Raw genomic sequence first — 22,548 nt, 5'->3', positions numbered from 1 at the left:
GTGGATTCATGCATTCAGTGTCAGCTTGAGAATATCTTCTTTGTTTCAACTCTTAGTTCCCATACAAAACAAATTATCTTTCTTTTGAATATTAGGTTGCTATTTAAGAGTCAAATAGTTCTCACTGAAATAGCCAACACACACAGAAATGTCAAAAGTTCCAGTGGCCTAACTTCTGTTAACTTCCCATGTTCCAGTAACACGTTGTTGAACTAATATTCATGATTTAATTAAGTTTGATGTTTGCTCAGAAAAGTTCATGAATGGCCCTTAATAGTTCATCAACTATCCATGTTACGTGTTTGCATAGCTGAACTGTTTATAGATGATGTCGACAGAAATGTCATGAATTTTCATGGGTGACTGCACACAAGGAGGAATAATAATCTACTTCACGTTTTATAGTTCTTTATAAATATTTATGTGTCAATTTTTTCTGTTCAATTTCATATTACTGAAATGAACTCATTAAATTGCACATCACCACAGTCTGAAACAAATGAACTTTTGTGTAATCTTCAATGAAATGCTGAAAATTGCAATGGGATATTGTAATTTGTGTGCTATCCCCTCAATGCTGATAAATACACAATGGTGTGCTGTACTGATCCATATAGATCAAGAAGACCCAATTGTCTGGAAACTTTCCAATACATGGAAATTCATGATGAAGGGCAACTGTCATTGGGATCCCTGATTAGATACCATATAGTTATTCATGACATAATAGCTCTTACTCGTGCAAGCACAAACAAAACCATTCTTCCACTGTGAGGGTTAGGATGATAATCAGGAATAGGGAATGAGGAGAAAGAAGCACTCTTTATATTCAAATCCTCTTGCACTAAAGGCCAACATATTGATCACTTTTGTAACTTGTAACTTGTTGGTAACTTCATGCTGGTTAGCTTCATGTATTACATGTACATTGAAACATGGAGTGAAATGTTTCATTTGCATAAGAACATAAGACATAGAAGCTGAATTAGGCCATTTGGCCTGTTGAATCTGCTCCGCCATTCGATCATAGCTTATTTATTATCCTTTTCAACTCTATTCTCCTGCTTTCTCCCCATAACCTTTGATACCCTTACTAATCAAGAACATTTCTTTCTTGGGTTTAAATGTACCCAATGACTTGGTCTCCATCTGCAGCAATGCAGGAGTTCAAAGGTGGAAGACCATGGAAGAATTTTATAAAGGAATACAAGGTGAGAACTTTAAAATCAGCATATCATTTAACAATAGTCAATGTAAGTCAGAAAGAATCAGTGGCAATGAGTGAACAGTGGTTGGTCAAGTTGGGATGTGGGAAGCTGAGTTTTAGGTTGTCTCAAGATTCCAGGCAATAGAAGAAAGTAGGCATTTTAGGACACAGTCATTGCAGCTAAGTCCTGGGGTAACAAAGGATAAGAGTTACAGCAGCAAATGAACCAAGGCAGTTGAGTGTCAGGCAACATTACAGAGGTAGAAAAGGTGGTATTAGCAATAGTCCAGATATGTTGTCCAAAGTTCATCTCCACTAAATTTAACCATGGATGTGAACTATCTACTTTACTGTACACAGTAGCAAGGAAATCAAATCAGTGATTATTGCACTGAGTAGCCTGCAAGTGTCATCATGCTTCCAGAGCCAACATTGCATGTCCACAACTCACTAACCCTAACTATACATCTTTGGAATGTGGGAGGAAACAGGAAAAACAGAAAGAAACTCAAGCAGTCATGGAGAGAATATGCAAAATTCTTCTAAACAGTGGCAGGAATCAAACCTTGATCATACACCTGATGCTATAAATTAGTGGTTGCCAACCCGTCGATTGCGATCGACTGGTCAATCTTTGAGACTTTCCCAGTAGATCCTGAAAAAAAAAGAAAAAGAAATACACAAATACTGTTGAGAGATTGTTTCCGGGTTGCGGGGTTTTAGTTCCGTTCTTTCTGCCCAGTGCGCATGCGTGTAGCTCCCCCGCCACGCACTACAGTGTACTTCAGTTGTCCCCAACCACTGGGCCATGAGGAAACGATCTGAGTCAGCTGCACCTTTCCTCATTCCCTGTCATTCCCACTGTTGAACTTGAAGACACGCGAGGTCATCAGTCACCTAAATGCAGTGATACCCTTGCACCAGCAATCACTGGTTGGCCTCATGCGGCCGGCGGGAAGTGCCATTGACACTGAAGCGCGGACAGATGGGCGCCGCCTCTAAACTTGTTTAGCACACCGAATGTTTGTGGGGAACCCGGTGCTAAAATATTCGCAGATGACCTAATTCAGGCTCAGGGTTTCATAAGTTGCACAGCAGCTACCTTACTGCAATCTACTTAAAGTCATTCCTCCAGCCAAACTTTTGTCAGCCGATAGATCCTGCCTACCTACAGGGGGGCGGGAGCACACCCTGTCGCACTCCTCGTTTGCTCGGTCACTTTCTCTGGAACCGCTGCAGCCCTGTTACAGCTGCACCAGGCCAAGTCGTCTGGCAGCGAGTGGGCAGGAGGCTGTCGAATGAGGCAATGAAGCCCTCAAAACTGCTTCGGTAATGCCACAGTGTGGAAGGTCACACTTTTAGCCCTTAAGTCAAAAGGGTTGCCGGTCTCTCGATGGCAGGAGGTCCTCCCTGAGGCACTCCACTCTATCCGCTCCCTGTTATGTATGTCCACCAATGCCACCCCTCACGAGCGTCTATTCTCTTTTCCCAGGAAGTCTGTCACTGGGACCACCCTACCAGTTTGGCTGACGTCCCCAGGGCCAGTGCTGCCCTGGAAACATGTGAGGAGTAATAAATACTCCCCACTGGTCGAGAGGGTTCACCTTCTACATGCGAACCCCCAGTATGCCTACGTGGTCTTACCTGATGGGCGGGAGGACACGGTCTCCGTCCGCGAACTGGCGCCCGCAGGAGCAGCAGACCACTACCCCGAACACTCCACGGTAACTATGAACCCTGTACCCGAGGTGACACCGCGCACACCAAGCTCTACACAGACTCCTCACGACACTCATATACCAGGTGTCTTGTACGCATATACACCAGACGCCTCGCACACGCGTGAGGGATCACTGATGCCTAGTGGGCTGACACCTCCAGTTAGGCCGGAACCAGCACAACCTCCATCTCCGGTGCAAACACCACCGACACCTGTGCAATCACCACCACCGGCATCTGTGCAATCATAGCCGGTGCTACGTAGATCGCAGCGACAGATTCGACCACCTGATAGACTTAACCTGTAAATATACTTGTAAGAAACTTCGCCACATGGGGACTCTTTTTTAAAACAAAGGGGGGGGGGTGAATGTGGTGACCTACATATACCTGTCTGGACATGCCCCCTGCTGACTGCTCCTGTGGCTCCTCCCATGGACCCCTGTATAAAGGCGATTGAGGTCTGAGCCTGGCCTCTCTGTCTCCAAGATGTAGTATGGTGGTCAACCACTGCTTGTTCCTTCTTCCAGTCAATAAAAGCTGATATCTCGCCTTTATGTCTCAGGGAGCGTTATTGATGGTGCATCAGGTACCCTGAGTCCAAGCACCCTGCACTTAAAGACAAGCCCGTTGAGTTTTTTCAGCAGAGAAAATGTGAGCAAGCGGGACAGAAGCTAAGTGTTGAGAGCAATGTAAACTAAATTGTGGAATAGACTGGACATAAGGAACCTGCTTCGAGTATCACTGTATTCCGGTTGTGTTTAATACCCCCTCACCCCCCCCCCCCCACCCCGTCGGCCGGTCGGCAAGAATATTATCAATATTAAACTGGTCCACGATACAAAAAAGGGTGGAGACCCCTGGTGTTCATGCATTATTTCTACTTCTGGGTTGCGGGGTTTTGCTTCTGGTCTTTTCTGCCCCGGTGCACATGCGTGTAACTAATCGATCTGGGGTCGATCTTGCCTTTCACTAAGGCCAAGTTAGGGGATCTTGGGCTTAAAAAGGTTGGTGACCACTACTGTAAAGCAATAGCTCTAACCACTATGCTACCGTGTCACCCCTGCACATCCATATTACTGTGCCCATTAATGAACATGTCTTTGAAAGGTTGCAGAAAACTGGAGTCAGATTAAATCTGAATTGCTGGAGCCACATGAGAGCTACACACTCTATACTGCTATTGTGCTCCCCTATTTTCCTGCTTTATCCCAATATCCCTTGATTCCCTCAGTATTCCACAATGTGCTGACCTCTTTGGCTAAATGATTGCACCTCCACAGAGAATTCCAAAGGTTCACTTCCTTCACTGTAAAGGAATTTCTCCTAATTTCAGTAGACTACCTGTTATTCTGAGACTGTGACCCCTGGTTCTAGGCTCCTCAGCCGGGGAAACATCCTTCTTACATCTAGCCTGTCAGATTCTGAAGAGTTTTATAAAATTCAAGAATCATACAACAATTGGAATGACCAGATATCACCAAGTTTTAAATTAGGCACAAAGGGCAAAGTCAATATAGAGAGTCATTAAATCAGATAGCATAGAAACAGGCTCTTCAGCCTATCAAGTCTGTGTCAGTCATCAAGCACTCATCTAAATACTCCAAAGATACTTTCCACATATGTACTGCGGAGATGTGTTATTGGATACAAGCCACAGTCTATTTCCTGGTGCTTCTACTCAACTATTTACTGTACATTTTGATGCTAAATCTAAGAATGATTGAAACTCCCCCAGTTAAAATCTGAAAAGTCAGAATTTGGAGAAATGCATCTAACAGAGCTCAGAAGTTCTAAGATCAGTATAGACCTTGAACCTCTCTTATCTGGTTTTTAATTAGCTTATTTCCAGTTTCTGTTATTTATGGTGCAAATGAATACCTTGAGGATAAGACTGGAAATTGTATAAACACATATTTTATCATATGATTCCCTAATTCAAAGAGTAGATATAAAATTAATATAATAACATAATATTGAACCAATCTTGCAAAGCTTCATAATGCTGCAGGAGGTGGGTGGGATATTTTAATAAATATTTCTCCTTGACGTTTATGGAGCAAAAATCATGGTTGCTCAAGGGATAGGTGAAAGAAATGGAGATGTTCTGGAGGACATTCACATTACCAGGTTAGATGTAATTGCAGCCTCTTCACCAAATTCTCAGTAAGTAGAGGTGCTGCCATGCCTTTTAGACCTCTGATCCTCTGATGAGGGCTGGCTCATGGACTTCCAGTTTACTCCGCCTGTGTCAATAATCAGCTCCATGTTCTTGCTGACACTGAGTGAGGGGTTATTGTTGAGGCACCATTCAGCTATATTTTCAGTATCCCTCCTATATGCTCCCATAATCACCACCTTTGATTCAGTCATGACACCATGTCACTAGGTTTTTTATCTTCCTCCTGTGCTCTGGCCCAGCGTTATTTGAGATACAGCCCACTACAGTAGCATCATCTGCAAACTTGTAATTGGAGTTAGAGCAGTCATGAGTGCTCTTCAGAGTAGGGAACTGAGGATGCAGATTTGTAGGGCAACAGTTTTGAAGATAATCTTGGCAGAGGTGAAATGAGGATGTTGTTCTCAGAAGGACAATTTAAAGAAACCTAGCCAATACTGAATTAAATTTACAGGAACGATGAGTGATTGAACTTACACGCAAGATTCTGTGAGTGATGCTTGAGCTCAGTGCTGATGGGTTGTTCCCTCAGGATACCTTCGAGTGTATCCGAGACTGTTTTGGGACTGAGGCAAAGGATATTTATTGATTTATTTATGTGTTGAGATACAGCACAAAGTAGAGCCTTCCAGCCCTTTGAGCTACGGCGCCCAGTAATCCCCCAATTTAATCATGGGACAATTTACTCCATGCTATCATGGAGAGAAGGTACGAAGTAGCAGCGGGAATTGAACCCGGATCACCTAAACTGTAAATCCATTACTGACAGGGTTGGAATTATTTTCCTTGGAGCACTGTGAAAAATGAGCATATTCTACACTATTATCCATATACTTTCGGGCAAATGGCATTCAGGGTGTAAGGAAACATAAAAGATTGCAGATGCTGGAATCTGGAGCAACTCAAAAAGCACTGGATGAGCTCAACAGGTCAGGCAGCATCAATAGAGGGAAATGGACAATGTTTTAGGTCAAGACCCTTTGTCTGGACTCTTGACCAAAAATGTCACCTGTTCTTTCCTCTATAGCTGCTGCCTGGTTGTGTTGCTCCAGGGTTTAAGGGTTCAGGCAGGAAAATGGATTTTAGGTTCAAGATCAAATTTATTGTCATATGTATACTGCTAAACATTCCTCCAAACTAAGGTGTTCTTGGAAGTCTGTTGGGAATGACGATGATGTGAATGATGCCTCTGATGAGAGCGAAGCCTGAACTGGGAAGTGCAGGTGCACCCGCAGGTTGGGCACGCTACGGCCATTGAAGGGTTGGGTTGTCTCCCCTTGTGGTCTTGGCACTTTTGATCGAGGTCCCTCAGCCACTGTTCTTCAAATATGCTGGTGCCTTTGTATACTGCCAGGTGCCAGGCATTGCTGTCTTTGGCCAAGGCCTCCCAAACAGTCACAGGGATACTGCATGCCTTCAAGGAACCTTTCACGTAGTCTTTATAGCGCTTTGTGGGGCCTCCCTGCTTTCTGGTGCTATGAGACAGCTTAGAAAACAATACCATATTTGGAAGGCGGTTGTCTTTCATCCAAACCACATGTCCATCCTATTGAAGTTGAGCCTTCATAATCAGTGTCTCTGTGCCAGAACTCTTAGCCCTTTGTAGCACATCTGTAGTGTGGACTCTGTCTTGCCATGAGATGCCTATGATCTTGCGAAAGCATCACAGGTGGAACTGGTCATGTTTCACAGTCACAGATCAGGTAAGTCAGGATAATTACTCTGTAGACTGCCATCTTGATCTTCAGCCGGATGCCACGTTCTCCCCACACACATAGAAACATAGAAAATGGGTGCAGGAGTAGGACATTCGCCCCTTCGAGCCTGCACCACCATTCAGTATGATCATCCAACTCAGAACCCTGTACCTGCTTTCTCTCCATACCCCCTGATTCCTTCAGCCACAAGGGCCATACCTAACTTTCTCTCAAATAAAGCCAATGAACCGGCCTCAACTGTTTCCTATGGCAGAAAATTCCACAGATTCACCACTCTCTGTGTGAAGAAGTTTTTCCTCATCTCAGTCCTAAAAGGCTTCCCCTTTATCCTTAAACTGTGACCCCTCGTTCTGGACTTCCCCAACATCGGAAACAATCTTCCTGCATCTAGCCTGTCCAATCCCTTTAGAATTGTATACATTTCAATAAGATCCCTCCTCAATCTTCTAAATTCCAGTGAGTATAAGCCTAGTTGATCCAGTCTTTCTTCATATGAAAGTCCTGCCATCCCAGGAATCAATCTGGTGAACCTTCTCTGTACTCCTTCTATGGCAAGAATGTCTTTCCTCAGATTAAGGGACCAAAACTGCACACAATATTCTAGGTGCGGTCTCACCGAGGCCTAGTACACCTGCAGTAGAACCTCCCTGTTCCTGTACTCATATCCTTTTGCTATGAATGCCAACATACCATTTGCCTTTTTCACCACTTGCTGTACCTGCATGCCCACCTTCAATGACTGGTATACAATGGCATCCAGGCCCATTGCATCTCCCCTTTTCCTAATTGGCCACAGTTCAGATAATAATCTGTTTTCCTGTTCTTGCAAACAAAGTGGATAACTTCACATTTACCCACATTAAATTTCATCTTTCATGAACTTGCCCACTCACCTAACTATCCAAGTCACCCTGCATCCTCTTAGCATCCTCCTCACAGCTAACACCGCCGCCCAGCTTCATGTCATCCGCAAACTTGGAGATGCTGCATTTAATTCCCTCATCTAAATCATTAATATATATTGTAAACAACTGGAGTCCCAGCACTGAGCCTTGCGGTACGCCACTAGTCACTGCCTGCCATTCTGAAAAGGTCCCATTTACTCCCACTCTTTGCTTCCTGTCTGCCAACCAATTCTCTATCCACATCAATACCATACCCCCAATACCATGTGCTTTAAGTTTGCACACTAATCTCCTGTGTGGGACCTTGTCAAAAGCCGTTTGAAAATCTAAATATACCACATCCACTGGCTCTCCCCTATCCACTCTACTAGTTACATCTTCAAAAAATTCTATAAGATTCGTCAGACATGACTTTCCTTTCACAAATCCATGCTGACTTTGTCCGATGATTTCACCTCTTTCCAAATGTGCTGTTATCACATCTTTGATAACCGACTCTAGCATTTTCCCCACCACCGATGTCAGACTAACCGGTCTATAATTCCCTGGTTTCTCTCTCCCTCCTTTTTTAAAAAGTGGGGTTACATTAGCCACCCTCCAATCCTCAGGAACTAATCCAGAATCTATGGAGTTTTGAAAAATTATAACCAACTATTTCTTGGGCTACTTCCTTAAGCACTCTGGGATGCAGACCATCTGGCCCTGGGGATTTATCTGCCTTTAATCCCTTCAATTTACCTAACACCACTTTCCTACTGACATATATTTCCCTAAGTTCCTCCATCTCACTAGACCCTCGGTTTCTTACTATTTCTGGAAGATTATTTATGTCCTCCTTAGTGAAGACAGAACCAAAGTAGTTATTCAATTGGTCTGCCATGTCTTTGTTCCCTATGATCAATTCACCTGTTTCTGACTGTAAAGGACCTACATTTGTCTTGATCAATCTTTTTCTTTTCATGTATCTATAAAAGCTTTTACAGTCAGTTTTTATGTTCCCTGCCAGCTTTCTCTCATAATCTTTTTTCCCTTTCCTAATTAAGCCCTTTGTCCTCCTCTGCTGGTCTCTGAATTTCTCCCAGTCCTCCCAGTGCCACTTTTTTTTGCTAATTTATATGTTTCTTCTTTGGACTTGATACCATCCCTAATTTCCCTTGTCAGCCATGGGTGCACTACCTTCCCTGGTTTATTCCTTGCCAAACTGGGATGAACAATTGTTGTAGTTCATCCATGCGATCTTTAAATGCTTGCCATTGCATATCCACCGTCAACCCTTTAAGTATCATTTGCCAGTCTATCTTAGCTAATTCACATCTCATACCTTCAAAGTTACCCTTCTTTAAGTTCAGAACCTTTGTTTCTGAATTAACTATGTCACTCTCCATCTTAATGAAGAATTCCACCATATTATGGTCACTCTTACCCAAGGGGCCTCGCACGACAAGATTGCTAACTAACCCTTCCTCATTGCTCAATACCCAATCTTGAATGCCCTGCTCTCTAGTTGGTTCCTCAACATGTTGGTTCCGAAAACCATCCCACATACATTCCAAGAAATACTCTTCCTCAGCACCCTTACCAACTTGGTTCACCCAATCTATATGTAGATTGAAGTCTACAGCCTTCAATGGACACTTCTACATGTGTCCATAGCCTGCCAAAGGATGCACCAGCTTTTGCAAGTCTGTTTGAAACTTCTTGATCTGGACTCCAGGATGAGCTGAGGTAGCTTCCCAGGAAGGTGAAGGCATCAACATTGTTGAGCTGTGTGCTTTCAATCTCAACTCATGGTGCTGCGGGGTTGGTTAGAGGTGCAGACTGAAGTAGAACTTCTGTCTTCTGCAGGCTGATGGTTAAGCTGAATTTTCTTGATCACACAGCAAGGCAGTCAATGAGCTCCTGCAGATCCCTTTCACTGTGTGTTGCATGAGCACAGTCATCTACAAAGAGAAAGTCTCGTAGCACTTTGGTCTTAACCTTGAGGTGACACAGATCAAATGTCCATCAGTCCCGTAGCAAATTGTTATTCCCGGTCTGTGTGAGAGCAGGAAACAGTTATGTGGCAAACAGCAGGCTCAACAGAGTAGGTGCAAGGATACAGCCCTGCTTGACACCTTTAGTTACTAGGAAGGGGTCAGAGGAAAGGCTTCAGGAGTAAACCCCAACAAAGAAATCCCGAATCAGAGCCCCTGAGGCAGTTTTATGTTGATTCAATGTCATTCTAGCAGCTCCTCTGCAGTTCAGCTGTCATCAAAACGTTATGCCTGGCATCTCTTTTTGACATCAGACTCACACAATACGTAAAGCAATATTACAACAATTAACAAATACTAAAATTATTATTATTTTATTATTTAAAGATTGTCATTTAGCATAAGGTGAATTTATGACACGTTAAAAAGTAAACAGTAGTGCTGCTGCTGCTTTATAAGTGATGAGACCTGGATGGGGGCAGGCAGCCTGGGGGAAGAAGCTGTTTTCCATCCTAATAGTCATTTTCCTCATGTTACGTACCTCGTGCCTGATGGTAGAGGGTCAAATTGAGAGATGGACAGGAGGGATCCTTGACAATGCTAAGGGCCCTGCATATGCAGTGCTCCTGATAAATATCTCAGGTGGGTGGAAGAGAGACTTCGATGATCTTCTCAGCAGGTGGCGGATTAGCTGTGATCTTATTGAATGGTACAATAGATAAGAGGCCTGGAAGAAATATGGATTTAGTAGGTAAACTGTTTATCTCTCCATTGATGCTGCATGCCCAGTTCCTCATATGCACCATTTGCTTATTTTACTTCAAATTGTTGGCTATGAACAATATTTTGGCAACATAAGGTAATCAGGAGCCAAAAACAAAGTGTCAGAGGATCTTAGTTCATTAAGCAACTTCTGTAGAGGCAAAGGAATGGTAAACAATTTGAGTCAAGACTCTGCATCAGGACCAGAGTGCAGAGGGGGAGATATTAGTATTAAAAAGGTGAGAGGGGAATGAGGCAAGGGCTGTTAGCTGATAGGCAGAATCAGATGAAGTGGGAGATGATAGGTATGGGGAGGAGGGAGTTAGAAAAATAGGTGGAAACAGATAAGAACCCATGAATGCAACCTTGCTATTTGGCTATGATTGAATGGTAAAGCAGATTAGATGGGCCAAATGGCCCACCTTAGCTCCAAAGTCTCATGGTCTTATTACTCTTTTTATTTATTTTTGTTATGTATAGCAATTTTTAAATCTTGTACTGTATTACCAACATATGAAATTTTACAACATACTTCAGTAATAAACCTGATCATGAAATAGAATTGAATGGAGGATGAGTTAGGAAGGATGACCAAAGGAAAAGAAACACTTGTAGATAAGTCCATTCATTTTGACAGAAATAACTAGGCATCGTGGGGATTAATAATCTAGTTAACAGGGTAGGTCGGCAGGCAGCAAGCAGAATGGAAAAAAATCAGCAAAGTAGACCATTTGGCGTGGGAAAGCAACATGGAGATTTCCTGATGTTGAAAACTTAATGTTCATACTATTAGTTGCTAGCTATCCAGGTGGAATATGAAGTGTTACCTTTGCAATCTGAGTTTTACCTCATGTTGGCAGCAGTAAAGGCCTAGGGTAGACAGGTCAGTATGGGAATGGAGAGTTGAAATGGCATGCAACCAGGAGCACAAGGTGATCAGAGTTGACAGAGCACAGATGATTACCTAGCCTACACTTCGCCTTGCCAAATGTAGGTGTTATAGAAAGAGCACGGAGAGCTAGACCAGTTTGGAAGCGGTGTAGGCAAATCTCTGCCTCTCCCGGAGGTGCTGAAAGGTGGCGTAAGGGCAATGCTGACGTTAAGGACAAAGTATTTGTGGTAGGTCAATATGAGGAAATCTGCAGATGCTGGAAATGCAAGCAACACACACAAAATGCTGGTGGAACGCAGCAGGCCAGGCAGCATCTAGGCAGAGGCTTCGCAGTAGTGAATTTAAAATGTGAATTTGTGGTAGGTAGTGGGAATAAGCTGTCAGAAGTAGTTTAGGTTAGTACCATTATACAGTTTAAAAGACATTTCGACAGGTGCATGGATGGAAAAGGATTGGAGGATTAAGGACCTAAACGCAGGGCAGTGGGACTAGATCAGGACGACGCCTTCTGTGACAAATGCTGTACATGCTACTGTAACAGGAAAAAGTGTCGGATGTGGAGGGGGTAAACAGAGCGATGAGGTATTCGTAAATGTATCATATTTATTTTCATCGCCATACCATTCGCACTCAAGCCTCGGCAGCTCAACAACAATCGTCCAACGTGCCGCCTACAGTTATCGATGCCACCGCCAGCTTCTCATTGGCTCACCCCGAAGAGGGCGGTAGCCGGCGATGCACGCGGCGTTCTCTCACTGGCTGAGAGGAAGAGGGCGGGAGGCATGACGGAAACCACGCGCCAGTGACGATCGAGCGACGTGGCAACGTTTGCAGGCTGCATGCCGGGGGTATGTTCGCTCGCGGGGACACGTGGGCGGGGCTGATGTCGGCGTGGGGGCGGCGCCACTCGGCCGGCGGCCTCTTGCTGACTCGGATTGCTTTGAAGTCCGCGAACTGGGTGATTTAAATATTAACCCGAGCGTGGGGCCGGCTACACCTTAAATCGAGCAGTTCGGAGGGAGCCTGGAGGCAGTCTCCACATACAGGCTCGGGAGGAGAAACTTTTCGCTCTGTCACCGGTGTCGGACGCTGATCGACTTCTCTCGGAGACGGTTGGTTCGACCATGGGCTCGCGGCCGCGGTGGAACATCGCTGTGCTGCTCGCGGAGCTTCTCGCTCTGTGCTCCCCGTGGGCATGCGCGGAGAGAGACGCGGAAACATACTGTGGAGGTGAGCGACGGAACGGCGTGGGGGGTTCCCTGCTGCTGCTGCTGTGGTGACCTTGGTGGGGTGGGAGATGGACACCAACGTGGCTCGGAGACGAGGACATATGGGGCTAAGCATTTCCCCCTTAACGGATGAGTCGAGCCAAAAGTCGAGTTTATTGTCATGTACACAAGTGCAATGAAAAACTTAATTGTAGCAGTAGTCACAAGTAAACACATTTATGCACTTGTTTTTACCCCCAAAAAAACACGCAAATTAGAACAGAAAACTGAAACTCATCTTCGTGCAAGGTGGTCATAATTTTGCTGTACTGAGGTGATGGTTGGGGTAGCATAGGTTGGTTCAAGAACTGAATTTTTGAAGGAAAGTAACTTTTTGGACATGGTGTGAGACTTAAGGCTTCTCTGCATTATGGTAGTTTCGAGAAGATAGCACGGGGTGGATAAAAGATATTTGCGTTCTTATGACAGTGCCGCACGTACTTAATATATTAAGAGGTTATGTAAAAGATTTAAGTAAAAACTTTGTAGAGAGAGGTTAGGATTCAGAATTACCTATCCATGAGAATGGTGGAATCGGTGCCTTCAAAACGGTTAAATAAAGAAAAGCCAGCGAGGTAAGCATTCTTGAATCAATGACTGGCTGAACTGGAAAAGTGAGAAATCAGGCTTCTAAGTGGGAGGGGGGGGGGGGGGACGACGACCTGGGAGATGTCCGTTCTAGAGTGGAAACTAAGATCTTGAGATGACACAATTACTCTTAATCCTACTGCGAAGGACAGTTCTGTAGACTTGTGGGGAAACATTGAGAGGGTGTGGAACTTTTGGGATTGTTCTGCTTATAATTGGCAGGAGACTTAACAGTAAATTTATTATCAAACTGAGTATATGTCTCATACGACCATGAGATCCAGTTTTTTTGGACATTCACAGTAAACACAAAGACCATCGGGCTTATGCAAAGGAAGACATACTGCAATACAAAAAAAAACCTCAATAATAAGTAAGATTGAGAGCATGAGTTTCAGAGTCCTTGAAAGTGAGTCCAGAGGTTGTGGAATCATTTCAGTGTTGATATGCATGAAGTTATCCACTTGACCATTGGTGGAAAAGCAATCATTTTTAAAGTTAACTTCAGATATGGTAATGTAGCCATTCAAAGAGAAACCGACTTGACTGTTCTGCATTTGGCTAAACTGAATAATACTGTCTGTCAATGCCCAATGTTGGTTTTTAAATTCATTCATTATATGCTCCACAAATATTTATTTTTGTAAGAAATGAACATGATCAAAACCTACAGATGCTGAACATTTAAAATCAAATAGAAAATGCTGGACCTCAACAGGGGAGGGGAACTGTTAACATTTGAGGTTGACAGAAGGTTTCATTTGTATTTCTTTAGCTGGTGTATTTTTTAAGAATTATAATACCCCATGGACCTTCATTACCAGTTCAGGGAGTAGCAAAGAACATCTATTTTAAAAAAAACGAGGAAGTCTGCAGGTGTTGGAAGTCCAGAGAACACCCACAAAATGCTGGAGGAACTCTACAGGTCAGGGAGCATATATGGAAATGAATGTTAATGTTTTGGGCCGAGATCCTTCAGCACCAAGAAGGAAGGTGAAGATGCTAGAATATAAAGGTGGGTTATTTAAGATTAGTGCTTTATAATCAAATCACTGAAGTAATTTGTGAAATGTAGGTTTTGGTGTCGTAGTTTTTATTGATTTGTTGGGTAGGCTTAGACCTAATTACTGTTGTGAAGGAAAGAGTGAGCTCCTGTACTGAACTTGCAATGTGGTAAGTTGGGAGCTTTAGACTAGATGGAATATTGATATATTTCAGATTCAGGGTGTGGTGGATCTAGTGGCTAGTTTATATATAGCATACTCCTATAAAATAGCAGGGATAATGACCAGATATTTTGCTTTTTTGCCTTTGGTTTGAGGATCCTGATGGAATGTATCCCAGGATACTGAAAGGAATAGAAGTTATAGTTTGGTGGTAATTTACCTACATTTTTTGGACTCTGGCCAGGTTCCAGTGGATTGGAAGAAGGCAAATGTCACTCAGCTGTTCAAAAAAGGATGCAGACAAGAGGCAGGTAACTATATAGGCTAGTTAATTTAATATCTGTAGTTGGGGAAAATGCTCGAAGCTATCATTAAAGAAGAAATGGCAAGGCAGCTGGAAAGAAGTGGATCCAACAGGCAGACGCAGCATGGATTCAGCAAAAGCAGGTCCTGTTCGACAAACTTACTGGAGTTCTTTGAGGATATAATGAGTGCAGTAGATAGACGGGAACAGTTGGACGTTATTTACTTGGATTTCCAGAAGGCATTCGATAAGGTGCCATATGAAAGACTTGTCCATAAGATAAGGATGCATAGAGTTGGGGGTGATGTATTAGCATGGATTTCTTAACCAATAGAAAGAAGAGAGTTGGGTTACATGGGTGTTTCTCTCGTTGCCAATCAGTGGCGAGCGGTGTGCCATTGAGATCAATACTGGGCCTACAACTGTTTATAATACGCATTAACAATCCGGAAGAGGACACTGAGTGTAGCGTACCTAAGTTTGCTGATGACAACAAGTTACGAGAAAATGGAAATTGTGCAGAGGATATGGAGATTTTGCAGAAAGATATAAATAAGTTGAGCAAGGTAAATGGAGTAAAATGTTGCTAAATGAGAGGTCATCTACTTTGGAAGGAAAAATGAAAGACCAGATTATTTAAATCTTGAGAGAATAAGGGGCATGCCCATAACAGTGTTCTGCTCTGTTCTGGGTGTCAGATGTGGGCTTTCCAGCAGACATCCAAACTCGCTGATAGACACATCTGCGTCAGGTGCATCGAGACAGAAGACAGAAAAATGAGGGAAGGGAGAACATCAGATCGTGCAGAGCACCCCTGTGACTGTCCCCCTCAACACCGTCCTCCATTTTTGAGTACTGTGGGGTGGGGAACCTATCTGGGGGAAGCAACAGGAGCTGTGCCTCTGGCACTGAGTTTGGCTCAGAAGTGTAAGGAACTGAAGAAGATGGCAGCAGTAATAGAAGACTTTATAGCTGGGGGGATGGATGGGTAATTCTGTGGATGCAAAAAGGAAACACAGATGGTAGTTTGCCTCCCAGGTGCCAGGATCTGAGATGTTTCAGGATGTGTTGATAATATCCTGAAGAGGGAGGGTGAACAGCGAGAAGTCATGGTACATATTGATACCAACAGCATAGGAAGAAAAAGGGAAGAGGTCCTGAAAAAAGAATATAGGGAGTTAGGAAGGAAGCTGAGAAGGAACCTCAAGGATAGTAATCTCGGAATTGCTGCCTGTGTCACATGAAACTGAGGCCAGGAATAGAATGAGGTGGCAGATAACTGTGTGGCTGAAGAATTGGAGCGGGGGCAGGGATTCAGATTTCCGGATAATTGGGACCTTTTCTGGGGCAGGTGGGACCTGTACAAAAGGGACGGGTTGCACTTGAGTCTGAGGGGAACAACATTCTTGCGAGTAGGTTTACTAGAGCTGTTGAGAGTGGTTTAAACTAATATGGCAGGGGGTGGAAGCCAGTATGTTAGAGCTGAGGATGATCCAGCAGGTTAAGAAGGTGTCGAGTGTAAAACATGAATACAAGAAAGGACAAGCCAATGGCTAGGTACAAATTCAGACAGAGCATAAGGTTAAATTGTACCACAGTGGCAAAATTCGAAAGGATGAAGATGTAGGACTGAAGGTGCTATATTTAAATGCACGTAGCTTTCGAATAAGGTGGACAAACTCATGGCGCGATTAGAGACTGGACAGTATGATGTGGGCATCACTGAGTCATGGCTGAAAGAAGGCCATAGTTAAGAGCTTAACATCAAAGGATATCCTTTGTATTGAAAGGACAGGCAGGAAGGCATAGTCAGTGGTGTGGCTCTGTTGGCATTACATCTTTAGAAGGAGGTGACATCGGGTCAGAGAATATTGAATCTTTGTAGGTGGAGTTAAGCAAAAACGAGGGTTTTAAAAAAGAACATTCTGGGAATCAAATGTGGCCTCCAAATAGTAGCCAAGATGTGGGGTTAAGACTGCAAAGGGTGCTGGAAAAGGCATGTAATAATGGTAATTGTAATGGGGGACTTCAATATGCAAGAAGATTGGGAGAATCAGGTTGGTGTCGGATCACAATAGAGGGATGTCTACGAGATGGCTTTTTTTTAACATAGCAGCTTGTTTTTGAGCCTACTTGGGGAAAGGCTATTTTAGATGGGGTGTTGTGTAATAACCCAGATCCTATTAGGGAGCTTAATGTCAAGGAATTCTTAGGATGTGATCATAATATGATTGAACTTGTAGTCAAGTTTATTGTCATTTTGACCATAAGCTGCTGGTACAGTACACAGTAAAAACAAAACAACATTTCTCCAGGACCATGATGCTACATGAAACAACACAAAACTAGACTAGACTACAGACCTGCACAGGACTACATCAAGTGCACAAAACAGTGCAGGGCAGTACAATAATTAATTAAAATAATTAATAAACAAGACAATTGGCACAGTAGAGGACAAATTTCAATATAATAAATGATGTAGATGTCAGTCTGGACTCTGGGTATTAACTCTGATGGCTTGGGAGAAGGCTCTTATCGTGAGAGCCCGAATGCTTTGGTACCTTTTGCCAGATGGCAGGAGGGAGAAGATTTTGTGTGAGGGGTGCGTGGGGTCCTTCACAACGCTGTTAGCTTTGTGGGTGTAGCATGTAGTGTAAATGTCTGTAATGTGGGGAAGTGAGACCCCTATGATCTTCTCAGCTGAGTTCATTATCCGCTGCAGAGTCTTGTGATGACAGTGCAGTTTGAGAGGGAGAAGCATAAGTTGGATGTATCAGTGTCACAATGGAATAAAGGGGAATTAGAGACTTGAGAGAGGAGGTGGATTAGCGGAGGATACTGGTAGGGATGATGGCAGAGCAGAGATGGCTGAAGTTTCTGGGAATAGTTCACAAGGCATGGGATAGAAGTGTCCCACAGAGAAAGAAGTTCTCAAATGGCAGGAGTAGGCAACTGTGGCTGACAAAGGAAGTTAAGGACTGCAGAAAAGCCAAGGAAAGAACATATAAGGTTGCAAAAGTGAGTGGGAAGTTGGATGATTGGGAACCATTTAAAATTCTTCAAAAGGCAATGAAAAAGGCTATAAGAATGGAAATGATTAAATATGGGGGCAGACCAGGCAATAATGTAAAGAATATCTTTTTTTTTCAGTTGTGTAAAGAGTAAAAGGGAGGTGAGAGTTGATATTGGACCACTGGAAAATGATGCTGGTGAGGTAGTGATGGAGAACAAAGAAATGGTAGATGAACTTAATGGGTACCTTGCATCTGTCTTCACTGTGGAAGAGACTAGCGGTGTGCCAGAGGAAATTGTAAGCCAGTTAGCCTAACCTCTGGTTGGCAAAGTGCTGGATTCTATTATTAAGGATGAAGCTTCAGGGTACTTGCAGACTAATGATGAAGTAAGTCAAAGTTAGCATGGTTTCTGTAAAGGGAAATCTTGCCTGACAGATCTGTTAGACTTCGAGGAAGTAACAAGCAGGAGAGTCCTTCTGAAAATCCAAGTAAATGATAAGGTGCCACACATGAGGTTGCTTAACAGAGTAAAATACTATGGGGTTTTTCCACAATTTTTTTTTGTCAGTGATTTGGATAATGGAATTAAAGGCTTTGTGGCAAAGTTTGCAGATGATACAAAGATAGGTGCAGGGGTAGGTAATACTGAGGAAGTGATGCAGTTGCAGCAAGACTTAGACAAGTTGAAAGAATGGGCAAAAAAGTGGCACATGGAATCAGTGTTGGGAAATGTATGATAATGCGTTCTGGTAAAAGGAACAATATTTTCATTTATTTCAATGGGAGTAGAATGTGAAAACAAGGAGAAGATGCTGAGCTTTATAAGACACTCGTCAGGCCGCACTTAAAGCATTGTCAATAGTTTTGGGCCCCATATCTCAGGAAGGGGATGAGGATGATTCCTGGAATGAAAAGGTTAACATGAGAGTATTTGGCACCTTTTGGCCTGTACTCACTGGAATTTTTAAGAATGCGTGGGGATCTCATTGAAACCTACTGAATGTTGAATGGACTAGATACGGTGGATGTGGAGAGGATGTTTCCTTTGGTTGGGGTATCCAGAGCTAGAGGGTGGAACCCTTTGGAACAGAGGTAAGGAGAATTTTTTTTTCAGCCAGAGTGTAATAAATCTGTGGAATACTCTGCTGTAGACTGCAGAGTCTGGGTGTATGTTTAAGGCGGAAGTTGATTGTTTCCTGATCGGTAGGGCATCAAACAATATGGCAAGAAGGCAGGTGAATGGGGTTGAGTGGGATTCAGGATTAGCCATGATGGAATGCCAGAGTAGACTTTGAGCTGAATGGCCTAACTTGTTCGTATGTCTTATGGTCTCGTTATTTAAATGGTAAAAGATTTCAGCAGGGGCTTGGGAGTACTTGTGCATGAATCACAAATGGTTGGTTTCCAGGTGCAGCAGGCTATCAAGAAGGCAAATGGAATGTTGGCTTTCATTGCTAGAGGGATTGAATTTAAGAGCCAGGAGGTAATGCACATAGGACTGGTGAGGCTGCATCTGGAATGCTGTGTGCAGTTCTGGTCTCCTTACCTGAGGAAGGATATACTGGCTTTGGAGGTGGTGCAGAGTAGGTTTATCAGGTTGATTCCAGAGATAAGAGGGGTAGACTATGAGTAGAGATTGAGTCACCTCGGACTGTACTTGCTGGAATTTAGAAGAATGAAAGGAGATCCTGGAAAAATATCAAATATATAGTGGCAGGGAAGTTGTTTACATTGGCAGGTGAGACTAGAGCTAGGGCACATAGACCCAAGATTTGGGGGAGTAAACTTAGGACAGAGATGAGGAGGAACTGCTTTTCCTAAAGAGTGGTGAATCTTCTGAATTCTCTGCCCAATGAAGCAGTGGAAGCTACCTTCAGTAAATGTATTTAAGACAAAGTTGGATAGATTTTTGCATAGTAGGGAAATTAAGGGATAATGGGGGGGGGGGGGCGGGGGAGGCAGGTAGGTGGAGATGATTCCATGGTCAGATCAGCCATGATCTTATTGAATGGTGGAGCGGGCTCGACAGGCCAGATAGCCTTCTCCTGCTCCTATTTCTTGTGTTCTTATGATCAATACTGGACAGAATGTTGTGTGGAGAATTAGCTTGCTTCTCTCTGAAATGGTGTTTAGTTGACTTATGTTTTTTTAAAGCATTCTAAGAGTACTAAGTCTTCGGCTCGTAGTCTTATTGATACGTAGTTCATCTAACATGATAGTGTATCTTCAGTATTTAAATCAAGGTAATGTAGTCAGGTCTGTGGCTTGGGATTTTGAGGCAACAATACTATTGGCTGTGCCATAGGAGGCTTTAACATTCGTCATTCAAATCCATTGATTCTGAAGGGGAAGTTTGAGAGAAGATGTGATACATCTTGAAAGCTAAATGGATTACAAACTCTTGATTTCTTTCATAATATGGAAATTCATAGCTTTTTTTTGTTGAATCAACTGAGGGAATAAATTCTGAGGTGGCAAGGTAGTATAGCAGTGCAGTGCCAGTGATCACCAATTAGGATTCGACTCCTACCGCTGTCTGCAGGGAGCTTGTGCATTCGCCCTGTGACCACAAGTTTCCTTCAGATCCTGTGGTTTCATCACCTATTCCAAAGATGTGTAGGTTGGGGTTAGTAATTTGTGGGTATGCTATATTGCTACTGCAAGTGTGGCAACACTTCTGAGCTGCTTTCAGCACAATCCTAATATGCAAAATGGTGCATTTCACTGGATGTTTTGATGTACATATGACAAATAAAGCTAGTCTTGAACACTTGAAGTGCAGGATAAATACATAATTCACACTGTCAATGTTAAGATAATTGCTTGAGTATTGTCCCTGATGCATAATTGGTGTAAGTGTGCTTTTGATTGTGAGAATCAGGGAGAAAGTGTCTTTTTTTTTTCTCATTTGGACCATGCCATACTAATGGAAAACAAGGATGTCCATTAATTTAGCATTGGGATGTATCGAGATCCACTCAATATTTGGATCACTGTTGTAGTAAATGCATCTTTGTCATAAGCACAACTGCATATATACACAGGTCAAGAAACATCTTGCTTGTAGAAGCATCACAGGAACATAGAATCATATAAGCAGCTTTTACAAGAAAACAAAAACCACTATTTTAGTGCACAGTGGTTAGTATTGCTAAGCTGTAGTGAAAAGGGTTGTATCAGTTTGTTCGAGAACTAATTATTGTAGCTGTTCTTGAACCTGGTAGTGCAAGACTTTTGACTTTGCTACTTCCTGCCTGATGGTAGCTATGATTACATAGCCCAGATGGTCGAAATTTTTTACGATTGCTTTTTGTTACGATATGGCAAAATGAATATAGAATTGACATTTTTTTTTAGAAACAAATGAACATTTAAACTCTGATCAATAAAAATGAAAACTAAACAAACAACTAACTTAACTGGAAGTTAAATGTGATGCAGCAACCCGAACAGTTCTTAAACCGATAAATGTGAACACAGTTCTTAAAGTGATAAATGCAAAAGTCCAAATGATTTATACAGTCAATTAGGATAGACTTTCCTGAAGTAACGAATTCCTCAACGACATGACGTTACTGCTGATCCCAGCCGAAATATACCTTGCCTGAAGGATTCACGATTAAGGAAATAAAAACAGCTTTAAGGAACTGACCTTTTCCTTGGCGAATAACACTGCACCCAACCCTTTCTGTTCTTGTAATGAAGGGGCTACCTTGGATGCAGGTTTCTATTTCTTGAACGAAGATCCAATAAGGTCGATCCTGTATTAAACCGCCGACGACACCAACTTTACTTGGTCTTTCAGGTTTCCATACTTTGGTAAATCTTCACTCTACAATACTTAGACTTTAAAATTAAATCGAAGATGCATCAAACATAACTAGCAGTGATTTTCAAAACTGCTGGCACAACGACAATCTATCTTATTGTTAAAATTAAAACTCCAGTTTCAAACAAAACTGCGTCATGAAACCAAATACGCAGCATAACGGAGTAATGAACGACTTAAACGACATCCCAACAAAAACTCCTGACTCACCGCAGGCTTTCTCCGTTTTATACCTGTTGGAACAGGCCATCACATACCCTCACACTGGCGGGAAAATATATCACCCCACCATCATAAGACCATTACATCATGCTCACCAGATACTCACGAAGTATGTAACATTTTTGATGTAGCATCTCCTGTATTAATGGTGGAGAGGGTATGCATGTGAAATTTTGGATCAAGTCCACAACTGTCTGCAGCTTCTTGCGTTCCTATGTATACAATTTGCTATACCAGGTCATGATACAACCAGATAGGATACTCTCATGTTCAATGACAATCTGAACCTCCTTAACCTTGTAAGAAATTAAAGTAAAGCACTTTGCATTTAGTACCCAGAATAGGTCATTGTATATGTTAATATCCAATTATACTGGAATTTAGAAGAATGCTGGGTAATCTCATTGAAACCTACCAAATGTCAAAAGGACTAGATAGGATGGATATGGAGAGGATGTTTCCTGTGGTTGGGGTATGAGGGCACAGCCTCAAAATTGTGGGGTGACCTTTTAGAACAGATGGAAGGAGAATTTTGGTCAGAGTGGTGAATTTGTGGAATGTCCTGCCTTAGAGTGCTCAGGGTTTCAGTGGATATGGCAAGAAGGCAGGTGTATGGGATTGAGTGGGATCTGGGATAATTCATGATGGAATGACGGAGCAACTAAAATGCCTCTTCGCATTTTGCATCCCATTTTGCTCTAAAATAATCTTTACCATCTTCCCCTTTCGTTGTCCTCCATTCTTTCCCGAAGGGAGGGTAATACAGAAGCTGATTCAAAGGATGTCTCGCTTTGGAGTA

General features: G+C 42.9%; 1 protein-coding gene and 1 long non-coding RNA gene across 2 annotated transcripts in view; one reads left to right on the top strand and one right to left on the bottom strand.

The window, feature by feature from the left end:
- Positions 1 to 537: 537 nt before the first annotated feature.
- LOC132395361 (uncharacterized) lies at positions 538 to 12,061 on the bottom strand. The gene is made up of 3 exons (XR_009512583.1): positions 11,977 to 12,061; positions 10,243 to 10,428; positions 538 to 1,862 (listed from the first exon to the last, which is right to left on the bottom strand). It is a non-coding gene; the product is annotated as an uncharacterized LOC132395361 (long non-coding RNA).
- A 190-nt stretch (positions 12,062 to 12,251) lies between these two features.
- cnpy1 (canopy FGF signaling regulator 1) overlaps positions 12,252 to 22,548 on the top strand; it is a 73,363-nt gene continuing 63,066 nt past the window's right edge. Inside the window, exon 1 of the mRNA XM_059971858.1 lies at positions 12,252 to 12,585. Coding sequence (XP_059827841.1) covers positions 12,480 to 12,585 — 106 coding nt within the window. The 5' untranslated portion in view covers positions 12,252 to 12,479. The remainder of the gene's footprint in view (positions 12,586 to 22,548) is intronic.

The sequence above is a fragment of the Hypanus sabinus genome, chromosome 6, assembly GCF_030144855.1.
Source record: "Hypanus sabinus isolate sHypSab1 chromosome 6, sHypSab1.hap1, whole genome shotgun sequence".
Taxonomy (NCBI): domain Eukaryota; kingdom Metazoa; phylum Chordata; class Chondrichthyes; order Myliobatiformes; family Dasyatidae; genus Hypanus; species Hypanus sabinus.
The sequence above is the reverse complement of the archived record's forward strand: the minus strand, read 5'-3'. Positions and strand labels throughout refer to the sequence as shown.